Source organism: Sminthopsis crassicaudata, chromosome 1, assembly GCF_048593235.1.
Source record: "Sminthopsis crassicaudata isolate SCR6 chromosome 1, ASM4859323v1, whole genome shotgun sequence".
Classification (NCBI taxonomy): Eukaryota; Metazoa; Chordata; class Mammalia; order Dasyuromorphia; family Dasyuridae; genus Sminthopsis; species Sminthopsis crassicaudata.
Window position 1 is genome coordinate 432,593,241 of NC_133617.1, and position 25,827 is coordinate 432,619,067.

At 39.8% G+C, this 25,827-nt stretch overlaps 2 protein-coding genes across 7 annotated transcripts in view; one reads left to right on the plus strand and one right to left on the minus strand.

The window, feature by feature from the left end:
• Nucleotides 1-331: 331 nt before the first annotated feature.
• SNN (stannin) lies at nt 332-22,160 on the plus strand. Of its 2 annotated transcripts, none has more exons than XM_074280566.1 (2): nt 332-483; nt 21,208-22,160. In XM_074280566.1, the coding sequence occupies exon 2, from the start codon at nt 21,293-21,295 to the stop codon at nt 21,554-21,556; it is 264 nt and encodes an 87-aa protein (XP_074136667.1). In that variant the 5' UTR covers nt 332-483; nt 21,208-21,292; the 3' UTR covers nt 21,557-22,160. The 2 variants fall into 2 exon arrangements, with proteins under 2 accessions (XP_074136667.1, XP_074136668.1); XM_074280567.1 differs by lacking the exon at nt 332-483 and adding an exon at nt 4,555-7,223.
• A 2,258-nt stretch (nt 22,161-24,418) lies between these two features.
• TXNDC11 (thioredoxin domain containing 11) overlaps nt 24,419-25,827 on the minus strand; it is a 56,127-nt gene continuing 54,718 nt past the window's right edge. For all 5 annotated transcript variants that reach the window (XM_074280562.1, XM_074280560.1, XM_074280561.1 and 2 more), the window contains one exon: nt 24,419-25,160. In XM_074280562.1, the coding sequence (XP_074136663.1) occupies nt 24,533-25,160 (628 nt within the window). In that variant the 3' untranslated portion in view covers nt 24,419-24,532. The remainder of the gene's footprint in view (nt 25,161-25,827) is intronic.

Genomic DNA, 25,827 nt, shown 5'->3' on the forward strand with positions numbered 1-25,827 from the left:
CCCCCAGCACCACCCCTTTTCTCCTCCTCCTCCCCCTCCTCTTCCCCAGAAATTCTTTGCTCCATTGTTCCCCCGGCCCGAGCCCCTCCTCCCTCCGAGCTCCCCCAGCCCCAGCCCCAGCTTCTTTCCTCTCTCCCGGCTCCGCCTCCCGCCCCCAGCTCTCACACTCCAACTCGGCGATTCAGACCCCCTCTCTCCCGGCCCATGTGACTGGCTCACCCCGTATAGCAATCCCGGTCGGGCTTCTCTAGCCGTCGGTCACAGGCACTGCGCTCCCATTGGCAGATGCCCCGGCCCCTCCCGCCCCTCCCCCCTCTATAAGGCAGCGCCGGGCTGCTTCCCCGCCGCAGAGCAGTTTTCGGTCTGCTTTGTCCCTCCTTCCTCCCCCCGCCCACCCTCCGCCCCTCCCGGGATGGTGCACGGCTGGGACTGAGCCACCGGGGCGGAGGTATCGCTGGGGTGGCCGCGTCTAGCAGCGCCATGGTGAGCGCCCCGCATGAGAGACTGGGGGCGGCGGGGGCTCTGGGAGCTGTCCCACGGAGCGCACGGCGGCGGGGCTACGGGGGAGTGGTGGCGGGACCCAGCGGCGGAGGGGGAGGGGGCGGAGGGCAGCGCGGGCTGTCAGGCTGGAGGAGAACCGCGCGCGCACTGGCGAGGGGTCGGGGAGGCGAGGAACCGTGCACAATGACGAGTGGGGCGGGGGGAGCCAGGCACCTTCGGGCTCGGGGGCTGCGACGCGCCATGCCGGGTGAGAGCGCGCATTTTTTCCGAAGCGGCTGCGAAGGGTGGGTGGGTGCTTCCAGCGCAAGCAGCGGTCGCGGAGGGTGGCGGGGTGGTCTTTGTTTCTGCGGCCCGGGGCCGGGCCGCTGAGAGATCGGGACAAAGGAAGCCGCGGCGACGGGGAGGAGGGAGCTGCGACGCCGCTGTCTGCGGAGCGCACTCTAGGGGGCTGCGCGGGATTGGGGTGGGGTCGTCTGCTTTGGGCTGAGTCCCTGCGCTGATTTCCCACTGCATCCCCCCCTGGGGTGGAGCTGAATAACCGGCCGAAGAGGGTCTCGGAGCTCTTCCCCTCGCCTCTCCTCTTTCGGGGACTTCTCCTCCGCCCTCCTTTCCCCGGAGCGTGCGTTCGGCTCTGCGTTCCCGAGAAGTGGAGATGCCCCTCCTGCGGAGGCTGCGCTCCCCCGGGAGACGCGCCTTTCTCGCCTCACTCTGGGAGGGCTCCACAGCGCGCACCCCTCCTCCCTCTCGAGGCTCCATGGGACAGTTTAAAAATTCCAAAAACCGCCCGGGGAGGCAGGGAGAGGCGGCTGTGCCACAGAAACCGGCTGCCCATTCCTCAGACTAGGAGGTGTCGGCTCTTGAGCAACCGAATTGTAGTGGGTGCTGTTCGTATAAAACGAGCCGGAGAGGCGGGTGGGAGGAGAGGAGATGCTGAGTGCTCTTCCCTCCTCCTCTAACGTGCAGGGCTGATCCTGAGTGCGATCTGCACCAGGGTCCCGGGAAACTTAGCTCAGCTTCCTTCCTTCACACTCCTTCCTATGCCCTAGGTGTCTCGTGCGGGGGAAGTCTCCGGTACGTTTTTGGAGACGGAACCGAGCTAACTTGTAAGAGAAAGTTTGAAGGTGTTTGGTAGCTTAAAATAATCTACCTTCCATACATAAGGGAATTGTTTTTGGTGAGGAGGGGAGATGGAGAGTCTGGATCTTTAATTTCACCGATAGCAGGGCCCTCTGTCCGGGCAGAGCATCTCCCACAGCCATGCAGGCCGGCCTCTGTGCTCTGGAGCCCTGCCAGCCTAAGCGACTTGCTGCTCATCCACAGCCAATGTCATAGGAAGATTTTGAACTCATGTCTTCTTGACTCCAATAGCAGTCCTCTATATTCTTTAACTGCTTTGTTGCCTCTAAGGATATTAAAATACAGAATAATAAGGCTTTTATGAGGAAAAAGTAAACATGAAGGTGCTGTGTGTTACACTGTAAAGCCAAATGCTATAGCGCTGCCTTCCTACCCCTTTCCTCCCCCCTCCCCCACCCCATGGCTGGGTACAGTCTGAGTCGAGGTGACAGTTCTTTCCTACTACAACTCTCATCCATTCAGCTACGGATTTAAATGTTTAAAGAGACAAAGGAGAAAGCTTTTATTTTTTCTCAATAGTAATTTATTTTTCCAAATACATGTAAAGATAGTTTTCACCATTCATTTTTGTAAGAGTTTGTATTTCATTTTTTTTTCTCTCTCCCTCTCTTATCTCCCCTTCCCCAAGACAGCAACAAGCAATCTGATACATGTTAAACATGTGCAATAAAAGGAGAAAGTTAGGAGGGCGGGTGGTATAGTTGAGGTCTCCGTATAACTTTCACTATATTACCTACTCTGTGGATTTCCTAGGGGGAAAGAAAACTTAATCCGTAGTCTCTTTTGCTGTACTTCCTACTGCAATCATTGTGTGTGCATTCAAAGAATGCAGAGAATCTGTCAATTATATCTGATTTTTGGAATGTGTTAAAATTTATAAAGAATTCTTGATTATTCACTATAAAGTCTACTCCAGCACCTTCACTCCCACCCCACCCCTGAGGATAAATGATCAAACAACTTAATGCAAACCAGCTCCAAGTGACTGGTTTTCCTCAGAGGGACTTAGTATTATGACTGTAACCCCTCAATAAGAATTTAGGGGAAAAGAGTGGGGGAGAGAGAAACTTGGGCCCCTGATGCAAGCAAGCCATGTTGGTGGGGGCTGAGCTAAGTTAAAATGACATTGGCAGCTCCTGGGATGGAGAGTTCTATTTGTAGAACTTAGCCTCCGTTAGCATTCTGGAAAACTCCTGGGGATTAATCCTAATGAACTAGCACCAAGTGGAGGGAGAGGAAAAAGCTGCCAGAAAGGATAATGAGGAGAAAGGCCCTTTGCTGGTGCGTCTGGCGTGAAGTGCAGACTCACTGGCTGTGCAGCTTGTGGCTAGAGATACCAAGGCCCATCCAGAAGATTGTTCCTTGGGGCCTTTGGTAAGGAATAGTCAGTCCTGAGCTTGTAAATAATGGAGTAGGCTGTGTGATTTAAAGGCTTCAGGCCCTACCTCTTCCCCCAATTATTTATGTCGTTGACCTTCAGGTAATTTTTCCTTTGGGAAGAGCCCCTTCTGTCCCTTGGAGCCCCCAGATAAAATGCAAATATATTTCACAAATAGGGATCCAATTCCTAGCAAAATCCACTGCTAAAGCTTGGGAAGAAGTAGGAGAAAGAACAGTGTTTACCCTGAGAAGTCCTTAACATTTGGATTATTTTTCCTTTGTTGTTGTTTTTTTTTTGGGGGGGGGGAGGACTAAGGAAGATATTTAGGGTAAGTGTGAAAGGAATGATAAACTATGCTTTGCTTAAGTCATGGCCTGACTTTAAAAAGCCCCCTTTTGATAGTTTTTACCTGATCTATAGCTCCTGTGGGGAAATTTGAACATACAGCATTAGACATCTTAATAATACCTCGCGTGGATAAAGCACTTTACCGTAGTTTTTAATAAAGACCATTCTTCACAACAGCTCTATGAAGTAAGTAGCATAAGTAATATATTTTTCCATTGTTGCTAGTCCTTTCCCAGAAACATGAGGATCTAACCCTGGCTATTGTGATGGATAGATAAAGTGAGATTTACAAAACTCCATTCTCTATCCCCTGTTCAGTTTGACTCGATAAATTCCTCTCCTCTCATGGAGATTGACAGATAAAACTCTTTTTCATAATTTTTTAAAGGGGAGAGAGGCAGAGTCACAGAAAAAAATATATTTTAAACTACAGCCCAGTGAGCTTGACTTTGAATTCTGATGAAATTCTAGGATGCTGTACAGCATTACATGGATAGTCATCAACATCTAACATAGTTATTCGTCGTTTTTCAATCATGTATCATTCTTCATGACATTTGGGGTTTTCTGGGCAAAGATATTGGAGTAGTTTGTCATTTCCTTCTCGAGCTCATTTTACAGTTGAGGAAACAGAGGCAAATGGAAGAAGAGTTTTCCTGACTCCAGGCCTGGTGCTTTATGCATCGTTCCACCTAGCCGTCTCAAGATCTTAGCCTAGGATGAGGTAATCACAAAGAACCTATGTGAATTGAATTTATAAACCATCATATACATATACATATATACATAGATAGATAGATAGATAGATAGATAGATAGATAGATAGATATAGATATAGATAGATATCTGAGGAGATTGGGGTTAAGTGACTTGCCCAAGGTCACACAGCTTGGATGGGTCTGAGGCTAAATTTGAACTCAGGTCCTCCTGACTTCAGGGCTGGTCTGACCCATCCCTTTTAACAAGGAATAAAAGAATATGTGGATATGTGTGGGGGAATAGAGAAAATAATTCCTAAAAATCAATCAACACCAACTGTTTGAAAATATTCAAAATACAGAAGGACTGGAGTTCAGATCTGGTCTCAGACACTTAACACTTCCTAGCTGTGTGACCCTGGGCAAGTCACTTAACCTCAGCCTCAGGGAAAAAAAAAAGAGAGAGAGAGAGAGAAAATATTCAAAATATTCCATGCCCAGATTTATCCAGATTATCAAATCTTTGCTAAAAATAAAATAAAAAAAAGTCCAATCTTTTTTTGTTTGTTTGTTTGTTTGAAGAATCACTAAAGATCATCAATTAAAGGTTGGATGGCCATTGATTGAGTTTGTTGTAGAAGAGTCTTTTACAGGCATGAGTTGCTAGGGTCCTTTCTAACTCTGAAATTTAGTTATACTCCATCTCTGCACCTACATCCTCACTGGCCTTTCCTGGGTTTCCATTCCTAATGGAAAGAGAGAGACCCTGGTTGCCAGTGCAGTGGAGTCCATCAGCAAACATTTAAGTGTTTATTCTTATATGCTTGAAGGTAGCTAGGTGATAACAACATATAAAGACCTGAGCTCAAATCTGGCCTCAGACACTTCCTATGGGACGCTGGAAAAGTCACTTAACCCTGTTTGCCTCGGTTTCCTCATCTGTAAAATGAGCTGGAGAAGGAAATGGCAAATCACATCTTTTCCAAGAAAACCCCAAATGAGGTCATGAAAAGTGTTGCAGATGACTTAAAAATAAAAATGTGCCTCGCACTGGATATACAAGAGACAAAAGCCAACCCTTGCTCTCAAGGAGCTTACAATCTAACATTCATTAAAAAAACAAACAAACAAAAAACAGTATCTGGTTGATTAGTGGGAACAAAGGCATTTTATCCATAAATTGTCTGTATTTGATAATCTGTTTCCTTGTTTTGCTCTGTGGTCCCTTCACCCAGATACTTGGAGGCAGTGCAGTATGGTACAAAGAGTACTGATGCTGGAATGAGAAGGCATACATTTCAATCCCACCTGTGATACTTCTGTGTCACCTTGAGCCAGTCACTTAAACTTATTAGGCCTCAGTTTCCTCATCTGTAAAGTGGGGGGATTAGACTAGGTTGCCTTTGAGGCCCCCAGTCATTTGGTTTCTCTTCCTTTCTATCACATCAAACTTGGAATTTTCGAGAACAAAAGACTTTTCCCCCTCTCCCAGTCTGTCCTCCTCTGCTGAGTTCAGTTCCAGAGAATATGCTCAGTACTGAGCTTGTGTTGGTTGGAAAGGGGACTCTAGAAGCCTGATCTCTGAAGTAAGGGGGACACAGACACAGAGTACTTGATAAATGGTTCCTAAAGGCTTATCTTTTCCTGGGCTAGTTCTGTGGTGGTGTTTTACCACTCTCCTTAAATTTTCAAACCCTGATTGGTTTGCCATCAGCTTAGTTTAGTGCCTAGATGCTTTGCTAATCTCTAGGGGATACAAAGAAAGAAAGGAGGAACCCAAAACCCAGTTCCCTTCTTCAAGAAGTTCACATTGTAATGAGGGAGAGGGGAATTGCAACATGCAAATAATTTGGGTGCTAAAGGTTTACATTTTAAAAATGGTGCAATGATGTTTCTTTTGCAACTCATGAAGATCAACTACTGGGTAGGAGGGCTGCACAAAATTTTACAGTTAAAAAAATAGCACAATCCGATTTCACAGTTAAAAAAAATAGCACATACCCTGCAGGGTATGTAGTTAATGCAACTTTAGTCAGAATCTGTAAGTGTATTTCTGAGTGGTATTGTTCCTGAACTGGTCTGGTGCAAAGTTTTGTTTTTCATTTCTCAGGATCTGCTCCCTTGAATCCCTCCATAAAAAGGTCACTCAGGAACATGTCCCTCAGGAACAATTTGCAGCCTCAAGTTCAGTTTTACTTCCATGAGGGTTTTGTAATAACACAGTGAGGAAAGGGTCAGGGTAAGAGATTTAGAGATGGAAGGGACCTGGAGCAGTCATGCAGTACAAACCCTCACTTTATAAATAAAGAAATTGAGGTTCTGAGATAAAATTTCGTAATTCACCTAATGTCACACTGTGGCCAAACTGGAATTTTCACCAGAGTCCTCTACTTCCAAATCTGACATGCTTAGTGTATAGAAAGAAGTGAGTTCAGTTCTTACTGAGCAATCTTGGACAAGTCATTTAATCTTCCTTGATTCCCTCATCTGTAAAATGGAGAGAATATCACCTGCCTCACCAGATCATTTTAATGATCAAATGAAATGACCTCTATAAAGCACTTTGCAAATCTTAAAAGTTCTTTTTTTAAAATCCTACCTCTTATTCTTTTTCAGAGTAGATTAACGTGTGTGATTTTAACTTCCTCAGACTTCAGGGTGGGCACTCTATCCACTGTGCCATCTTGCTGCCCTGATAATTTAACTTGACTCCAAATTCAAGCTCTGATGGAGGAAAAGTCACCTTAGCTTTTAGATGGTGGCTAATAGCATCTGCAACCTGGTGAGCCTCTGAGATGGGCCATGTGGCATTTAAAAGTCCTCAGGGCGGCTCCTGGCCATCACTACTTTTTGACCTCCTCAGGCTGAATGCTTCTGCCACTTCCCTTTCCCCTCCCCCATCACAGCATTTATTCTGAAGGGTCAGGGTTTTTCAGTTTCTTCTCACAGAAAGCCATGTGCTGGCTCTCTCTTGGGAGAAACAGCTGATTGAGCTTTCCAATTAGCTTTGCCTGCGGTTAGTTCCTGTGCCTGCTGTTTGAGCAGCCTCTTCCAGAAGCCATTTGCCAAAAGGCGGCTTAGCTGTGAGCTGCTCATGCCCCTCTCCGTCTTTTAAGATGCTTTGTAGCAACAGATTGTCAGAACCCTCGGCGAACAAGGTACAATTCTAATGGCTGTCCCAGTCTCGGTGTTAAGGGAGCCAGTGCAGATAGGCCCGCTTTAGCAACGGGACCTTGTCCAGAGAGATCAGACAGATTTCTCCAACTCACCCTCAGCCTGGGAGTAGGGAACTTTATTGGGGTTCAAATGCTTGCACTCTGTAATTACCCAGTTTTAGAAGGCGAAAGAAAGGTCAGTTTTGCACAAACCTGAGCTCTACTTGCCACTACCCTTTCTTGCTTGAGTTTTGCAAATCTTAGTAAAGGTAGAATCACAATAGTACAGAAAGGATCTTTAAATCAGGAGTTCTTAACTAGAATCCATAAACTTAAAAATATACATATTAGATATTTTGATAATTATAATTCATTATAGTGCTTTTCTTTTGTAATCTATCCCTTCATTGAGGGGGTTAGAGGACGTGACACCCCCTTAATTTGTAAAGTCAATGTAAAATTTCTTGGCTCTCCCTTTCTTACCAGTAAAGAAGTCCGAATTTTTTCTTTTGTGGGGTGTTTACCTTATTGTAAAATTTGAGTTGATATTATATGATATTATATATGCATTTTATGCATTACTAAGTTTCTAAATTTCTTCTGCTTTGTCCATTCGTGGCCTTCTCATGTTGTCTGTGACATCCACAAAACTCCCCCCAAATTTCCATTAAATTTCTAATGCCAGTCCACCTACCATACATCACAATCAAGATGGGGAAGGGATAACTTTTATTTTAGGTATTTTTAAACTTTCTGAAAAGCAGCCCACCTGCTTCAGTAGCCTATCCAAAAGGGCCCAGTGATAAGAAAAAAGCTAAGCTGCTTTGAAGGACTTAGTCTTTACTGAGTTGCTTGGATGGTCCCACTAGAACAAGTCTTTCAAAAGTCTCACCTTCTGGCTCCTTACAAGATGGCGGAAGGACCCCTCCCTCTCCCTCCAGATTGGAGGCAGTAAGAATTGATATAAAGAGAATCCTGCTGCCTGTTTTGAGCCCTACTTGAGCCTATATTCCTCCCAGCTTCAGGGAAGCCAATCTGAGCTGTTACGCCTGTCTGCAGGTCTCCTTTTCCCCCTTCCCTTTCTTTTCCTCCCCCATAATGACATGGAAGACATTGGTTTAATTGGAGGCGGTTTTGGCCAGGTTTTCCCTCGTCCTTGCCGATCTTAGTTCCATTGTTTGATTTCCCATTTCCTGCCAGCTTTGGGACGGATGCTTGATTTCCCTCCTGCCTTTGCCTTCCAAATAGAAACAGGCTAGTGTTTAACTTGCTTCCCTTTTCGGGGTGGAGAAGGAGGTATTGCACCCTGCCATGCTATTAAAGGCCCAGCTTTGTGAGCTCAGCAAGAAGAAAGATCGGAGCAGTGATTATCTCTGTGCAATGTGAAAGGATTGTTGCTTTGGAGCCAACCAAAAATAAAAAATAAGATAAAAGGAAGTGGGTGTAAAGTACTAGGGGAGGGACTTGGATTGGATACTAGTAAAAATGTTCTGTGCTGATTGGTAGAAAGCTGTTCTATATGGTTTGATGGTAACTATTCAGAGATGTGTCCTCTTAGTGTCTTTATTATCCCAGGATTGCAAAGGATCTTGGTGTTTTAGCCAAAAGCCATTCTAGGTCCAGAGGTCCCTATGTGAAGTTCTGGGGAAGAGGACTTTAGGTGACTTTCATAGAACAGGGAAATGAGTCTCGAGTGTCCTTCAGTTTGTAATTGGCTGAACACCTCAGTCTGTAGATCCAGCTGCTGTAGATCCAGCTGCCATCTGGCCTGCAGAAGCAGAAATCTGAAAGGGATTCCCAAGGAGAATTTCCTGTCACAAGTGAGCAAAGACAGATGTACCAAAAGTTCTCTGTCTTCTTCATGGTCCAAGTGGAAATGTGGTCTCATCCCTCATTCAACAAGCATTTTTAAAATATATATTTTTATTTCCTTAAATATTTTTTCAATTACATGTAAAAATATTTTAACATTTGGGTTTTTTTTTTATTTTGAGTTCCAAATTTTCTCCCTCCCTTATGCCCTTTTCCCTTCCATGAGGAGGTGAGCAATTTGATATCAATTTTATATATAAAGCCATGCAAAACAAAATTCCGTTCTAGTCACATTGCAAAAGAAAACAGACAAAAGGAATAAAAATGAAGAAAAATTTAAAAGGGTGCTTCAATCTAGTTTAAGAGTTCATCAGTTTTCTCTTTTGAGGCAGATAGTAGCATTTTTCATTATGAGGCCTTTGGAATTGTCCTGGAGTAATTTGTCATACATAATTGATCATAGTTACATTATTGTTGTTACTATGTACAATGTTCTCTTGGTTCTGTTCCTTTTTCTTTTCTTTTTTTAAATAATAGCTTTGTATTATGAAAATAAATGCAAAGATAGTTTTCAACATTCATCCTTCCAAAACCTTATGTTCTAAAATTTTCACCTTCCCTTCTTCCCCTCCCCTAGACAGCAAGAGATACAGTATGTGTTAAACGTGTACAATTTTTGTATTTTCACATTTATTGTGCTGCACAAGAAAAATCAGATCAAAAAAAAGAGAGAGAGAGAAACCCAAAGAGCAAGCAAACAACAATAACAAAAAAGTGAAAACACTATGCTTTGATCCACTTCAGTCTCCATGGAAGCAGATGGCTCTCTCTGTCACAAATCTATTGGAATTGCCTGAATCACCTCATGCCATGTCCATCAGAATTGTTTTTGCTGTGTACAATGTTCTCTTGGTTCCACTCACTTTTACTTAGCATCAGCTCATATAAGTTTCTCCAGGCCTCTCTGAAATCTTCCTGCTGATAATTTCTTATAGATCTGTTCCCTTTTCTTTGCACGAATTCCCAGGTTTTTCTGAAACCATACTGCTTATCATTTCTTATAGCCCAATAATATCCCTTTACAGTCATATACCACAGCTTGTTTAGCCATTCTCTAGTTGATAGGAATCTTCTCCATTTTCAATTCCTTGTCAAAACAAAAAGAACTGTTATAAATGTTTTTGTACACATAAACTTTTTTCTTTTTTTTCTCTTTGGGATATAGATCTAGTATTGGTATTGCTGGTCAAAGGGTATGCGCAGTTTTATGGTCCTTTGGACATAGCTCCAAATGGTTCTTCATAATGGATACATTAAGAACTCCACCAACAGTGCATTACTGTTCCAATTTTTCTACATTCCTTCCAACATATCATTTTATTTTTCTGTCATGTTAACCAATATGAGAAGTGGGATATGTTTCTCATAGTTGTTTTAATTTTCATTTTGATTTCTTTTTCTGAAAACTTCCTTCGATAAGCATTTATTAAGGGGTTACTGTGTGTCAGGGATTGAGGATTAAAAAAAAAAAACAGTTCCTTTTGCAAGATAAGTGATCTTTGAATTGCTCTATTGTTTGGCCTTTGATCAGTCCTTTCTCTTCATTTGTCTTTTTGTTCGTTCCTCTCTAACATTTGATGCCGTCTCTTTATTGGTTTTCATGACATAAAGGTTCTCCTACCTCTCTAACTGCTCCTTCTTAGTCTCTTCTATTAGAATAGCCTCTATGTGCTACCCTGTAATCCCTAAGGCATTATTTTAGGCCCTCTCATGTTTTATTACTTACTGACCTCATCAGTTCCCATGGGTTCAGTTATCTCCATGAGACAATACCTGAATCTATATCCCCAGCCTTGGCTCCAATCATCCATCACTAAATGCCTACTGGATATTTCCAACTGGCTATCAGCCAGTTTTCTTAAATTTGACATATCTAGAACAGGACTCATTATCTTTCTCTGGAAATCTTTTCTTTCTAACTTTTGTTGATATGCTAAACATCTTTATTGTCAACCTTGGACAACCATGACCCTCCCTCCCAGTCCCCTCATCTAATTAGTTGCCAAATGTTGTCAATTCTATTTCCAAACATCTCACATCTTCCTGATTGTGCTCATAACTGTTATCTCAGTTTAAAACCTCATCACTTCCAGCTGGGACTCCTGCAATAGACTCCTTAATCTCTTTGGCCTTTGGACTATCACCCTTGTCCAATCCATATGAAAAATATGAAAATTCTTATGAAAAAATGAAAATTCAGCTGCTGATTCTTATTGGAATTAGCTATTCCTAAAGCATAGGTTTGACCATATCACTACCTATTTTAAAAAGCCCAGTGCTTCTTCAAAAAAATTAAGGCAGGGGTTCTCAAATTACGTCCCGAGGGCCGGATGCAGTAGGCTGAGGACGTTTATGCAGCCCACCAGGTTATGGCAAATGGGCTGAGGAGCGGAGACAGAGTGTGAGTTTTTGTTTTTACTATAGTTGGGCCCTCCCACAGTCTGAGGGACAGTGAACTGGCCCCCTATTTAAAAAGTTGAGGACCACTGATTTAAGGTCTTTCATTTAAGATCTGTTTGATCTTATTTCTAAATATATATATATAATATACATTTGTATATTATATATAAAGAATTGTGTCAAATGTATAAGAATACAAGCCATTTTTCACTTGATAAGTGGTCAAAGGACAGGAGCAGACAATTTTCAGGTGATGAAATTAAAGCCATTTTTAGTCACATTAAAAAATGTTCAAAATTACTCTTGATTAGAGAAGTGCATTAAAACAGCTCTGAGGTACCACCTCATACCTCTCAGATTGGCTGAGATGATAAATGTTGGAGAGGATATGGGAAAACTAGGGCATTAATGCATTGTTGTGGAGTTGTGAAACGATCCAGCCATTTTGGAGAGCAATATTTACCCTAAACTCATGGAATTGCTTATGCTATTTTTGGATTCACACTGTTAAAATATTTTATTAATACCCTTTTATTGTTGTTATTTGCTGAGGCAATTGGGGTTAAGTGACTTGTCCAGGGTCACACAGCTAGGAAGTGTTATATGTCTGAGGTCACATTTGAACTCAGGTCCTCCTAACTTAAGGGCTGGTTGCTCTACCCACTACACAACCTAGCTGTCCTTTTGTTGTTGTTTTTTTAAGCCACATTTGCTGATAGATTTCATTTCCCTCTCCATTTGCTGTAAGATTAAGATTCACAGAGGTTAGGCAAGATTCACTTTCTCTGTTAGCATTCAGTTCCCATAATCCTCTAAGTTCTCTACTAACAAGAAGTGTATTCATTGGACCCCAAATTAATCATTTCATATAATCTGAATTTGACTGCCTTTAAGTGTATGTATATGTGTGTTACATTATTGTAATATATATATATATATAAAACACACACATACATATATATATTCCTTCTTATGCTTGCTTTACTCTGAATCATTACATGATATTCCTATGCTTCTGTGAATTCCTTTTTTTTTTTTTCTAAGACCATAGTATTTCCTTCAGGTATGACAGTTTATTCAGTCATCCACTGGTATGCCAGAAGCTACTTTGTTTCGTTTTTTTTAAATCTCCAAAAAGAACTGGTATGACCGTCACTGTATATCGGAACACCATTTCTTCTCTCCTTGAGCTGAAGGAAACCCAGTAGTAGGATCAGAGGGCCAGATGGCATGAAATATGTGGTAACTTTTCTCATGTAATTTCAAATTGTTTTACAGTATGATTTGAACCAATTCTCTAAACTTTTTCTCCATAAATGCTGAGTGGCGTGCCTCTTCTGTGATTTTGAGTCAGCAAGGAATTTGTGTGGGTGTGGTGAATTCTTCCCCCCCCCCCCCAAGTAAGCATGGAAGGAATCCTGTTATGGATTGTTTTATGTTAAATGAGACAAAAAAACAGCATCTTGAAGGAAGATCCTATATATAACAGGGAAGTTCATACCTTTATTTATCATATGCCCTCTCCTCCATTTAGGAGCTAGCTAGGAAGAAGAGTCTGTTTCTTAAGGTCTTAGAAAATACATATTTTGTGGCAGAGAGAGATGACCTTAGACTCTTGGACCCCCATGGGGCTCTAAGAGATCCTACTGGGTTATAATGGGTTGGAATATGAGTTAGTGACCTCGTCATCAGAAGATTGGCCACCCTTGCTTGTTTTGGGTTTGGGCTAGATCAGCCTCCAGATCAATGAGAACACAGGTGTTCCTGTGTGACCTGAGCCTCTCTTCTTGTGATTGAGTTCAGCTCGACATTACTCCAGCTTTGATCTTCTCCTTATCCCTGATACCTTCCCTGTACCTTGGCTTGACCTTGACCTGATTACAGGGAAGGTATCAGACACACACACCTGTATCTTCTCTGTCCTTATATTCACTTGACCCCATCACTTACTCAGATTTTTTCCTGTATCTTATTTGTCTTGTGCAAAAAGCCTCCTTTGTTCATTGCCTCCTTTATCTCACTCCCACTCATTTCTCAACTCTACTGTGGGCTTTCTGACCAATCAAATGGTAGCTCTTAGTGAAATTGCTTTCCAGATCCAAAGGCCTTTTCTTATTCCTCATCCTTATTGACACTGACCTTTTGGATTCTTTATCTTCCTTCACTTTCTGTGACAATCTTCCTTCTTATTCTTACCTATTTGTTTTTTGGTTTCTTTTGTTGGATCCTTATCCAAAGTCCCTTAAAACTTTGGTCTCCACCTTTTTTCTCCAACACAGCTCCATCGCCCAGCTCCAGGCATTTGAGCTAACTGGCTGTTCCCTGTGCCTGGATTTCTATCTCCTAGCTTCCTTTAAGTCTCAGCTGAAGTTCCATATTCTCCAAGAAGCCTTTCTCAGTCTTCCTTAATCTGAATAGCCTCTCAACCTTGTTTTCATATAGTTGTTTCCATGTATCTCCCCCATTGGACTGAGAGTTTCTTAAGAGCTAGGACAACTTTTTGCCATTCTTTCTAGCACTTAGCACAGTGTCTGGTACATAGTAAGTGCTTTAACAAATGCCTATAAACTTGGTTAACTGCCCCTTTTTTTTAATAATCTGTTTACAAATTACCTTCTTTTAGTGATTTTTATCAGTTTGTTGATCTAACTTCCAAATCTACGTATATATAATTTTAATCTTTGTCTTGCATTGTAATTCTGCAGTCCCAGTTGGCTGCTTGGTATCCTATATTTGTCTCAAATTCAACGTTATCTTGTTCCTCCTTTTCTCTAAATTTCCAACTTTTCATTCTTTTATTGAAGATACCACCATCCTTTTAGACACCCAACTTTCCTGAATTGTTGTCAAATTTTCCTCCCGCCAATAGATCCAGTGGGATTTTAAATCTTTAAAGCTCATCTTTCCAAATGTAGTGTAAGATTCCTTTTCAGGCGTTTTCCATTATAACCAGACTAGCCTGTTTGTGTTCCCTGGCGTAGTGCTACCTTCTCTCAGCTCTGAACTGAATGTGCCTAGAATTCCTTATCACCTGCCCTCTTAGAAGCCTTAATTTTTCATATCAACATTTATTAACAGCCTACTATTTACCAAGCTCTGTGTAAACACTGGAAATATAAATAAGAAAATGAAAGCTTCTGACCTCGAGGAGCTTACAATCAAATGGAGGAAGTCAGTAGAAAAAAAGGAAGTTGAAAGGAGACAAGAAAAGTGCTGGAGGGTACCCAGGATGAAGATGATGGTAGAGTTGAAACTTCTGCAGATAAAGGCTAGGATTTTGAACCTTCTATAAAAGGCTATATAAAAGGAATATTTTTCTCTGCCCTTATAGCCCCCCAATCAGAAAGGAAAAAACAACTGAGAATACAAATGAGATTGAATAACAAAGCTCTAAACTCAGATCTTCAGGATGGTGGTAATGATTTTATCCTAGGTGGGGAATGATGAGAATGATGACTAGGTGAGCATTAGTAGCAAAGGAATAATTTTCCTTAAAGACTTCAGTTTATGTGATATCTTCAAAGGGAAAGTCTTTTCTCATTTCCTCTAATGATATCTCTCTCTTTTAATAATCTTTTCTTACAAATTGTATTCCTGGGGGCAGCTAGGTGGCACAGTGGATAGAGCACCAGCCCTGAATTCAGGAGGACCCGAGTTCAAATGTGGTCTCAGACACTTAACACTTCCTAGCTGTGTGACCCTGGGCAAGTCACTTAACCCCAGCCTCAGGGGGGAGGGGGGAATTGTATTCCTTCTTTTCTTCCTTCCAATACAAAGTAAGTTCTTTGAATGCAGAGATTCCCCACCCCCACCCCCCTCCCTCGCTATATATACCCATTATTTAGTACAGTGTCTTCTACTTTATTGGTACTATAATGCTAATTAAATTGTTTTGGCATAAAGTACCTACTCCGAAATCACTGGTTTTTAAAATATTGATGAAGAAGATTATAACTTCCCTCCCTTATCCATTCTTCTTCTTTGATAACCTTATTGGGAACTTCTACCTCATATCTAAATCTCTCCAAATTTTTTTTTAAGCTTCATGGATTACGTATACTCTCCTGTCTTTTGTGAAATAGTTGATGCCCTTGACGCTTTTCACTTGAGTAGTTAAGTGAGCTCCAAATTGGGTTATTGTGGTAGGCTAGATGTTATTGTCACCAACTACTTAGAAAAGGTTTATATAGCTCAGCATTTCCCAAACTAATTTGGATTCAGAATCCTTGGGCTTGAAAATATACAGCCTGAACCGGTAAATGCTTAGGGAGGAGAAGGATGGCACATTCCCTGGAATAAAAGGGGGTCAAGGACGTTTTAGGACAAAACAGAAGTAAGCTTTTTTTTAAAGAAAAATTACTTCAGGCAGTAATGCTACCAAGTCTTCCTGTCTCCAAAACTAGGTCTCTCTTCACTATTGTGAAAATTACTAGCATCAACATTTTCCCCGTACATAATTTCTTCTATTGCTTCTAAGCTTCTTCCAGTTTGCTGGGGAGACAGAGAAAGCACACTACTCCCACCACCCTTTCTTCATATAAATATCAAGCATTTTCTTAGTGGAGCGTGACCTTTTCTAGTCGATCTTCCATATAAATAAAAAAGGAACCTTTTTGGGTGTGGGGTGCTCAGGGAAGAACAGCACTTCTTGCACGAAGGCTTGAAGAGCCTTTTTCAGGGTTGCTCATCTCCTTATGGTTGTCTGCCTTTGCATTAAGGTCTTATCTAGGGTCCTGTAGTTTACCTATTGGCCACCCACCAGTCTCAGCTTTTGGGCTAAACCAAGTTGAGAGTAACTGACAGACTCCCTCAACCTGAGTAACTCAAACTCATCTGCAAGTTAGGGGGTATCTACCTCAAGCATGGGAACACTTCTCCTTGTGACTCAGATGAGAACAATTTATTCCAATGGCTGTGAAGGTGGAACAGCACAGAGGTCAAGGTCATCCACTGAATCCTGCCCCATCACTGGTCACCAAGACTTTTTGTATAGCTACTCTGGAAAAATGAAGCTGACAACTTTGTGCAAAATACAATTCACTCATGAGTCAAGACGGCATCCTGTGAAGTCATTGGACCTCTGCAAAGAACAAAGGATAAACTACAACAAAATTAACCTTCTTAAGATTACGTCTAAATGTGGAGTTTCACTCCTCAAAAACTTCCTTTGTTGCCATGTTGCCTCTAGGATCAAATACAAACGGCTTCATTCTGACAGTAGGCTTTTCCAGTATGGTCTCAATCTATTCTTCCTGCTCATGTTTTTAGTCAAACAGCACTATAATTTAACATTTCAGTCCTCTCTGCTACAAGCCCATCTTCTATTCCTGGAAAACATGTTCTTTTCTTATCTCTGTCATTTAGACTCCTTTTTTCCTCCTCCAAGACTCAGCTCATATACCACCTTTTCCCAACAGTTGGGAATACTTTCTCCCTCAAATATTCCCAGATTACTTTGCTTTAATATTAAAGAATGTCTTACTGTGTCTTATTTATATTTGTTTTCATACTGTTTTTCCCCAGTAGAATGTTACTTCTTGAGGATAGGAATTATTCCAGAGCCCTAGGCACTTAGAAATAGCAGCTTACATTTCTTATGTTTTCATAGTTTTTATCTCATTAGATGCTCACAACATGTGTAGTAGGTCAAAAATCAAGGCATTGTTGTGAAAAGAGCACCAGATCAAATCAGATTTAAGCTTGATACTTGTGTCATCCTTGGTAAGTCACAGCCTCAGTTTCCCCATCTGTAAAATGGGACTAATTAATACACAGATTACTTTACAGGGCCCTTGTAATGAAGCCCACTGTAAATATAAGGGCCTATAGAAATATGAGCCTCATTATCCACTTTCCCCTGAAGAAACAGACCGAAAGCTTATGGCCCAGATTACTTCCACTACCTTTTTGTGCCCATGTCTCAGAGATGAAGAACTACTATTCTGTGTTTATAGTTTTTTCCCTTGTACAGAAAAACTAATAATAATATAGAATTAAGTTTTAAAAGTAAGTTTTCTTTAAATATTATGTTAACTGCATAAGACTGCCTGCCATCTGGGGTAGGGGGTTGGGGAAAAAATCTGAATAGAAGTAAGTGCAAGGGATAATGTTGTAAAAAATTACCCATGCATATGTACTGTCAAAAAAAAGTTATAATTATAAAATAAAATAAAAATTAAATTATAAAAAAAGGAAATATTATGTTAACTACAAAACAACTCACTTAGAAATACCTTGTTAGTCATTGCACTACACACTAGACACAATTATTTTGTTCCAGTTGATGTTCAGAATGCTTTAAGTACTCATAAAAATCCCTAAATTTGCAAGTTGTTCAGATTTCTTTTTCAGTAGTCTTTTTTCCTATCTCGGGGTAGTTGTGAGGATAAAATGGGGATGGTGGATGTGAAAATGATTTTGGGGTTGTTAAAAAAAAGTTTATTTATACAAATAATTGTTCTTTCTCTGACCCACTGTTCATTCAATTAAACAACGACAACAACAAAAATAAAATAAAATAAAACTCTGATAAGTATGCATAACCCATCAAAAGAAATCATATTGGCATGTTCAAAAATATTTTTGCTTGTTCTGAATTTGAAGTCCATCACGTCTTTGGCAGGAAGTGGCTAGCACATTTCATATTCAGTCCTTTCTACTTGTATTTAATAACTGCATTGATCACAGTCCTATTCTTTCAAAGTTGTTTCTCTTGTAGTACCATTGTCGCTGTATAGTGACAGAAGAACAATTGTTCTTCTCACTTTACTCTGCACCAGTTCATACAAACCTTTCCAGTTTCCCCGACATTATCCATTTCATTTTTCTTATGGTGTAATAGTAATTCTATTACATATAATAAACAGGTAATAGTTACTTAATTATATTACATATGATAATTTGATTAGTCATTGATTAGTATCTTAATAGCGATACCCCAGTGTTTCCAGTTTGGGGCTACTATGCAGAAAGCTGCTACAAATATTTTTGTTTTGTATGGATCCTTTTCCTTTTTTTCCTGAGTATATGGAAATGATTTGATTAAAATACTGAATACCTTCTATCAGCATTTCCTTGGAGATAAGCCTTATTTATCAACTTTTGCTGTTATTTCAAGAAACAGTTTTTTAACTTTTTACTGACTGACTATTCACCTGAGTCCATAAGTCTTTCCTCCATCTAGTCAGTTGCCAAGTCTTGTTGATTTTATCTTCAGGCCATCCATCTCGGTATTCCCTTCTTTCTGCTCACACAGTCACTATCCTAGGTCAGGCTTCCGTAGTTTCTTGGCTAAGCTATTACTCTAGCCTCTCCACTCATCTTCCTCTCACTTTCTCTCCAATACATCTCCCACACAGCTGCCAAAATGATATTTCTAAAGTCCAAGTCTCTGTTGCTCTCTTGACCAAAAACTCCACTGGCTCTCTCCTACCTAAGTAGGTAAGATAGAAATTGCTAGCCTTTCACCACCTGTTGCTAGCTTGTTTTTTCAGACTCCTTGTGCATTGCCCCTCTTGCACATTAAAGACAGCCAAACTGGCTGCCCTGCTGTGTATCACAAACGATAGATACCTTGAATGCTGTCCCTCCTCTTAAAAATATTAACTTCCTTCAGAGTCCAACTTAGGTGTCATCTCCTACATGAGGCTGTCCCTTATTTCAAGCATTCGTTGTATTTACTTTATATATATTTGGAACTTAATTGTGTGTTTCAATTGATAGAAGGTAAAGACTTTCATTTTTTTTGTTTTGGTATACCAAGTGTTTAGCAATACTAGATTTGTAGTATTTCTGACTGTGCTATTCTTGGTTGTGATTTCTCAAAGGTCTAGAACAGACTTAATAGTGCAAATTTAAGCTTCTGAGAAATTTTCCTTTCTATAGAAGGGGAAATTTCATATTTAAGAATGATTAGAAACTGATTACTTTGCTTGCTTCCATTCTTATGATAAAAACAAGGGAATAGGTACTGGACCTACATTTTTACTCCCTCATTCTCAGGAGACAAAACTCTACTCAGAACCTCTGACTTACCCAGTCACAGAATCCTTATGTCAGGAGAAATTTAGTTCTTCCTGTCTAAGGCCAATTCTCTATCCACTACCCCATGCTGCCTCAACAAACTAAAATCAAAAATTCTGGCAAAAGTGTTTCTCCTGGGATTATATCCCAAAGAGATCATAAAGGAGGGAAGGGGACTCACATGTGCAGTGGCAAGAAACTGGAAACCGAGTGGATGCCCATCAGTTGGGGAATGGCTGAATAAGTAAGTTATGGAATATTATCGTTCCATAAGGATGATTTCAGAGGCCTTGGGAGACTTACATGAACTGATACTAAGTGAAATGAGCAAAACCAGGCAACAGCAAGATTATGTAATTATCAATTCTGAGGTATGTGGCTCTCTTCAACAATGAGATGATTCAGGCCAGTTCCAATGGACTTGTGATGGAGAGAGCCATCTGCACCCAGAGAGAGGATTGTGGGGACTGAGTGTGGATCAAAACATAGCAATCCCACTCTCTTTGTTGTTTGTTTGAATTTTGTTTTCTCATTTTTTCCCTTTTTGATCTGATTTTTCTTGTGTAGAATAATATTTGTGGAAATATGTATAGAAGAATTGTACATATTTAAGATATATTGTATTACTTGCTGTCTGGAGAAGGGAATAGGGAAAAGAAGGGGAAAAATTTGGAACACAAAGTTTTGCAAGGGTATATGTTGAAAATTATCCATGCATATGTTTTGAAAATACAAATGTTTTAATTAAGAAAAAAATCCTGGCAAATCTATTTTCCACACTCCAATGTGAACCTTTTGTTCTAGTCAAGCTGAGGTCTTTTCTTCAGCTATTGTCACTTCCCTGTGCTAGAACAGAAGACTCTCATCTCTCTGTTGGGGTTAAGGCTAAGACCCCATTCATTTAAAAGCCTTCCCTTACTATCTTATTACTATATGTGATATGTCAGAACAGTAGTGTACAGTTGTGTTCTATAAATGTTTTATTTTGCAAAGCTAGTGTTTCCAGACTGTTTTATTGACATTTACTATATTTTTTACTTTTGTCTGCTGTACCAGACACTCTAAATACTTGTTGGTGATCTGCACAAACATATAAGCTTTATTTTAGCACTAAAAGCAGTAGTTTGACTTTCTCTCTTATGACATTAAATGCCACTGAATCTTTTTTTTTCTTCAAATTTTCTTATTTTCTAAAATGTAAAATTATCACCATCTCCACTTATTGAAGCTATAAATCACAGGAAACTTCCACAACTATAGATCTTTCCATTTATCTGGTTCTTAATGGCTGTTACTTAGCTAAAGGTATTCCTTAATCAAGTACATCTACAAGTTAGATAAAAAAAAGTCAAATGAAGAGGTGGCCTTCCCCTCCCACTCCCAAACTAAAAATGACAGTGAACTCTTAGGGGAGTGAAGAGAAAAAAATGTTAATTGGTTAGAATGGGAAATCCAGTCATTTAAAAACTAGGATCTCTTATCCAGAGGGGAACAAAAAGGCAATTCATCTAGTGAGGGCAATCTACTATGGATGGATAGGCAAGAATAGGAAATTATTGTTCCTTTATAAAGCTGGATCCAAATCAAGAATCCCAGAGTAATTAAGTGGCAATTGTTATAGAGTTTTTAACTATCATTTGGAAATGGGATGCAAACATAGCTGCATTCACATATATCTTGCTTTTTGTTTCAGGATATGCATTTGACAGGACCACGTTAAGTCCACAGAAGTGGAAAGACGTCCTTTTTAGCTTGTGAGCTGTCCCCAAGAACTGACCATGTCTATTATGGACCACAGCCCCACCACTGGAGTGGTTACTGTCATTGTCATTCTCATTGCCATTGCTGCCCTAGGGGCCTTGATCCTTGGCTGTTGGTGCTATTTGCGCCTACAGCGGATCAGCCAGTCAGAAGATGAAGAGAGCATTGTGGGTGATGGAGAAACCAAAGAACCCTTCCTTTTGGTCCAGTATTCCGCTAAAGGTCCTTGTGTGGAGCGAAAAGCTAAGCTGACTCCTAATGGCACAGAAGTCCATGGATAAGCCCTTGGCACAAATGATCATGGGTACTTACCAAACCTTGTGTACAACCAGCAGAAAAACTGGAGAACAACTTGGACATGCTGCTCTCTAAGAAGAACGAAGTTTAAATTTATATTATGGTCTTTCTGGGTTTTGTTATTGCATGCACTGAGACCTGTGTCTTGAACCTAAACTCCTTGGCCTTGGGAGTTGGCTAATCTTTCTGATGGTACTGTCCATTGCAGGCAATGGACAGACCAGGCCCTGCTGGTATAAAAGAAATCAAAGCATTTTTGTTACTTGAATGTTTAGCTGAGCCTGTTTTTGATGGAGCTACTACTGTAATGTGAACTAGCTAACAAAACTGTGAACTGTAAATAGGCACCAGAAGCACTTGGTTTTTGTTTTTGTTTTCCTTTTAAAAAATAATTTAGCACATGGAGCTGCTGGTCTGAAGTTATTGTAATGGTAAATTCAGTACTAAAGACTGAGCCCCATGATCATGGAAAAGTACTAATTGTGGAAAACTCAAGTTGCCATCAGCTGGGTAGTTTGGAATCACAAATGTAAATATGTAAAGAAAGAGCTGTTGTTTTTTAGTCCTGTTGGTTAAATTTATAGAAAATAAGAGATACTTAATTAGAAGTTGGCTTCTATTGCAGGAAGCAATAGGCCAAAAAAAAAAAAAAAAAAAAGTCTCTCTCCTTTATGGGTAGATGAGGCAGTTAATTATGAATATTGTTAACATTAACTGTATAAACTATTGCAAGGAAGCTGCTGTATTATCTGGGAGCCAGTGAAGGATATGTAATCTACATGGGGATAGTCCAGAAGGTTGCCAGGCTAATTTATAGCAGCAGAGCAGTTTTTCCTATGTGTTTTTAAAAGCATGTTAAAAGTATAGAAATGCCTTTTCCCTACAACTGGCATTACTTAGTGTTAGCTTGCTGTAATTGCTATGATTTACACATGAAGATATGAAATCCACTTTTAGTCTAAACAAACCCAATTGTCCCACTATAGCCAGCAACAGACTATTTCCTGCTATTTAATATTTTCTGAACTGGAAAGGAATGGCAAAAGAGACATGTCTTTTTTTTTTTTTTTTTCAGAAACAAAATTTCTAGTTACTATCCCACTAATACGTATTGAATTTTACCTTCCTCTGCAAATCAGTGTAAGCATGACTGTAATTCTCTAATCAGGCTCCAAAAACATTCAGCAAGCATGTGATAACCTGTAGGCAACTATCCTAACATTCATTCAAAATCATGTGTGTGTGTGTGTGCGCGCATGCACGCAGGACACATAAGTTTAATGCTTATCAAGTACTAGGGAAGTTTAGGAGGTAAGGATTTCAGTTTTGACTTTAATGACTTTGAGTTTAATAACTTTAATCACAATCTAGCATGTTTGTCGCCTAAAAAAACAAACAAATAACTCCACAAAGCTTAACCCATTGTTTTAAGTCAATTTATGTACACTGCTATGAATTTTGTAAGAGGAGCATAGATTTAACAAGGCACAGTGAAAATTTTAATGTTAGTGTTAATTTAAATGTTAATGAAAATCAGTGCCTAACTTTAAAGAATCACTAGCTTAGTCAATTGAGCATATAAAAATATGGAAATAACAGAACTATGGTGGGGAAAGCTGACTATGTACTAAGCAAATAATGTTGTTTTAAAAAAATCAAATTAAAATGGGTTTCCATCATTTCCTTACTATTAAAAACTTTGTTTTGGTGGGAGGGATTTAGATTTTTACAGCAGGGGTTCTTTACCTTTTTTGTCATGGTAGTCTAGTAAAACCTATGGTATCCATCAGAATATTTTAAAATGCATTAATATAAAATACATAAAACTACATAGAAATATAGTTATCAAAATAATTTTAAGTTCATGTCACTCTCCTATTCCAGGTTAAGAACCCTTCTTCTGCAGTAAAGCCTTCTTTATTGGGCAATATTGGTTTCATTGGAAACTCAAGATGGGGATGCTGGATGGTATTCTAGGTTTAGAAAGAATTGAAAGTGTAAATTTAATGGCTGCCTATGGTTCATGAATTAAAAGAGCCCAAGGATGAAATGAATGGAGTTAGGGGTGTGAGACAGCAGTGCATAAGCCAAAGATGAGCAAATCCTAGAATGGACAAGCCATTTATTAATCACATCAACAACTTCTGAAGCTTTCTACCTCTTCTTCATTTTGCTCTGTAGGTAAAACAAGTCCCTAGTCCAGCTAATCCAGCAAAGTGATCCAAAGGCAACTTCACATTTATTTGCATTTTATGAAGTACGCTGAGGTCATCTAACAAATTCTTTTAACAACCCCATTTTTGAGAACCATATCTGGTTTTTATAGGACTAATAATTTATGAAATACTGTTCATTTCTTCAAATTTTAGGGAAATCCTTTTTTTCCCTCCACTTGGTCACCAAGGACAACTTTTAACTTTGCCTTTTATTTTTATTTTACTTCTTAAAGGCAGACTATATTTGGTGAAAAGTGGCATTACCACTTACTAGCTTTAAGCTTTGCTTAAAATGGGAATACCAATAAAATGCCAGGCAAAAATAGCAGCTTTTGCCATGCTTACCAATCAAATATTTAGCTTCTAAGCCCTTCAAATCATTTGCTTTATTAATCTCTCAAAGCAATTCTTAAATGGTTTATCACCTTCAAAAACTTGCTGAAATGGTGACAAGGAATGATTAAAAACAAGTAAGGGGGAATTGTTTGTTATTGTCACTTGAATTGAACCTGTTTTTTCAGATTCTTATCCTCAAGGATCTGTACTACTGTTTTGGTCTCAAACCTACCAAGTTTGTGCAATAAATTATGTAGGGAATGTTTCCCCAAGTTGAATGATCATCCACTTTGATTTTCTAGACCACTGAGAAAAATTTTTATTTACAATGAATTTCAATAAAATTTGCATAAATTATCTTCCCAGTATACAACTGTCCCTTCTGATTTCTTCATATTAGCTTAAAAATCAATCTGTCCTATTTTCATTATTTTGTTCAGAAGCCAAAGGAGAACTCATATTAGTGGCAAGTTTTGTGTTGTCTCGTGACGGGAGTTCAGTTCCATGGGAAAGTGTTTCTTGCAGGGTATTGGATTTTTCAGATTCTTTACTTTCTAATTTTCCTTCCATTGTTGCCACCAGGATTTTCAGTAAAGCATTTTCAGTTAAGAGATTTTCTGATGCATCTGCTAATTCTTGAAGCTTCAGTGCCATTTCCTCCAGCTCTCGGGTTTTCTGTTCATAGAGGGCCTCTAACTGCTCACTGTGGAGCTGAAGAACACTATGTTGCTTTTCCAGTGTTTGTTTTTGCTTTTGTAGTCTGTGTTTATCTCTCCTGGCATCTGAAAGTTGGGATTCCACTTGGGCTTGAGCCTGATGAAGAGCAGTGATTTCTGCTCTTAATTTATGAATCTCTTTCTCTAAGTGGGATATGTGTCCTTTCTGTAATACTGCCTCATTCTGAAGACGTTCTTTGGTTTGTGGATCAGCTGAGCTCCCAACAGCAGAAATGGGGTCTGAGTAACGCAAAATGAACTTCAGCAGATTGGGAAGGGTGATGGGAGAGTCTTCAGGAAACTTCACACTCAAGTCCTTCCTAGGGGAAAAACCGAAGTATTTGGTTAGAACTGACATGCATTGACCTAAAGCCTAATATTGAAATTTATTTGACTTGGAGAACTTAAAAGCTTTTTCTTGTTTATATTTGATAACCAAGGTCAAAAATATAAAGCTCAGACCCTCCACAAAATGTTTGCTGTACTATTATTATACAAGCAAAAAACAATGATATGAGCTTATCTAACAAAGTTGTTTGAAAAAATTATAAAACAAATAAATTACTAATATAATACCTTAATGTTGCAGATGCTGCTTAGACAGCTGAGTTAAAAATAACAGAACAATTTTAATTTTCTTTGAAATGTCTGTGTCTACCCTATGGTATTTATATGCATAGCATGTATTTATAATCTTAAATAATAGATTTAGTATAATTGGGCCTTGGCTTAAAAAGCCTATGCTGTTCCATCTTATTGGGGAACAGGAAAATAGGTATGATTAATCAGACCTCTTTTAGGACAACCCTTTGGACAATTCATAAGAAGGGTTTATGGAGTCCCACAGTATCATACTGTAATTAATATACTGGTTTTCTAGAGCAAATATATGAAAATTAGAATTTGAAAAATAGGGGCAGCTAGGTGGCACAGTGTGGATAGAGCACCAGCCCTGAATTCAGGAGGACCTGAGTTCAAATCTGGTCT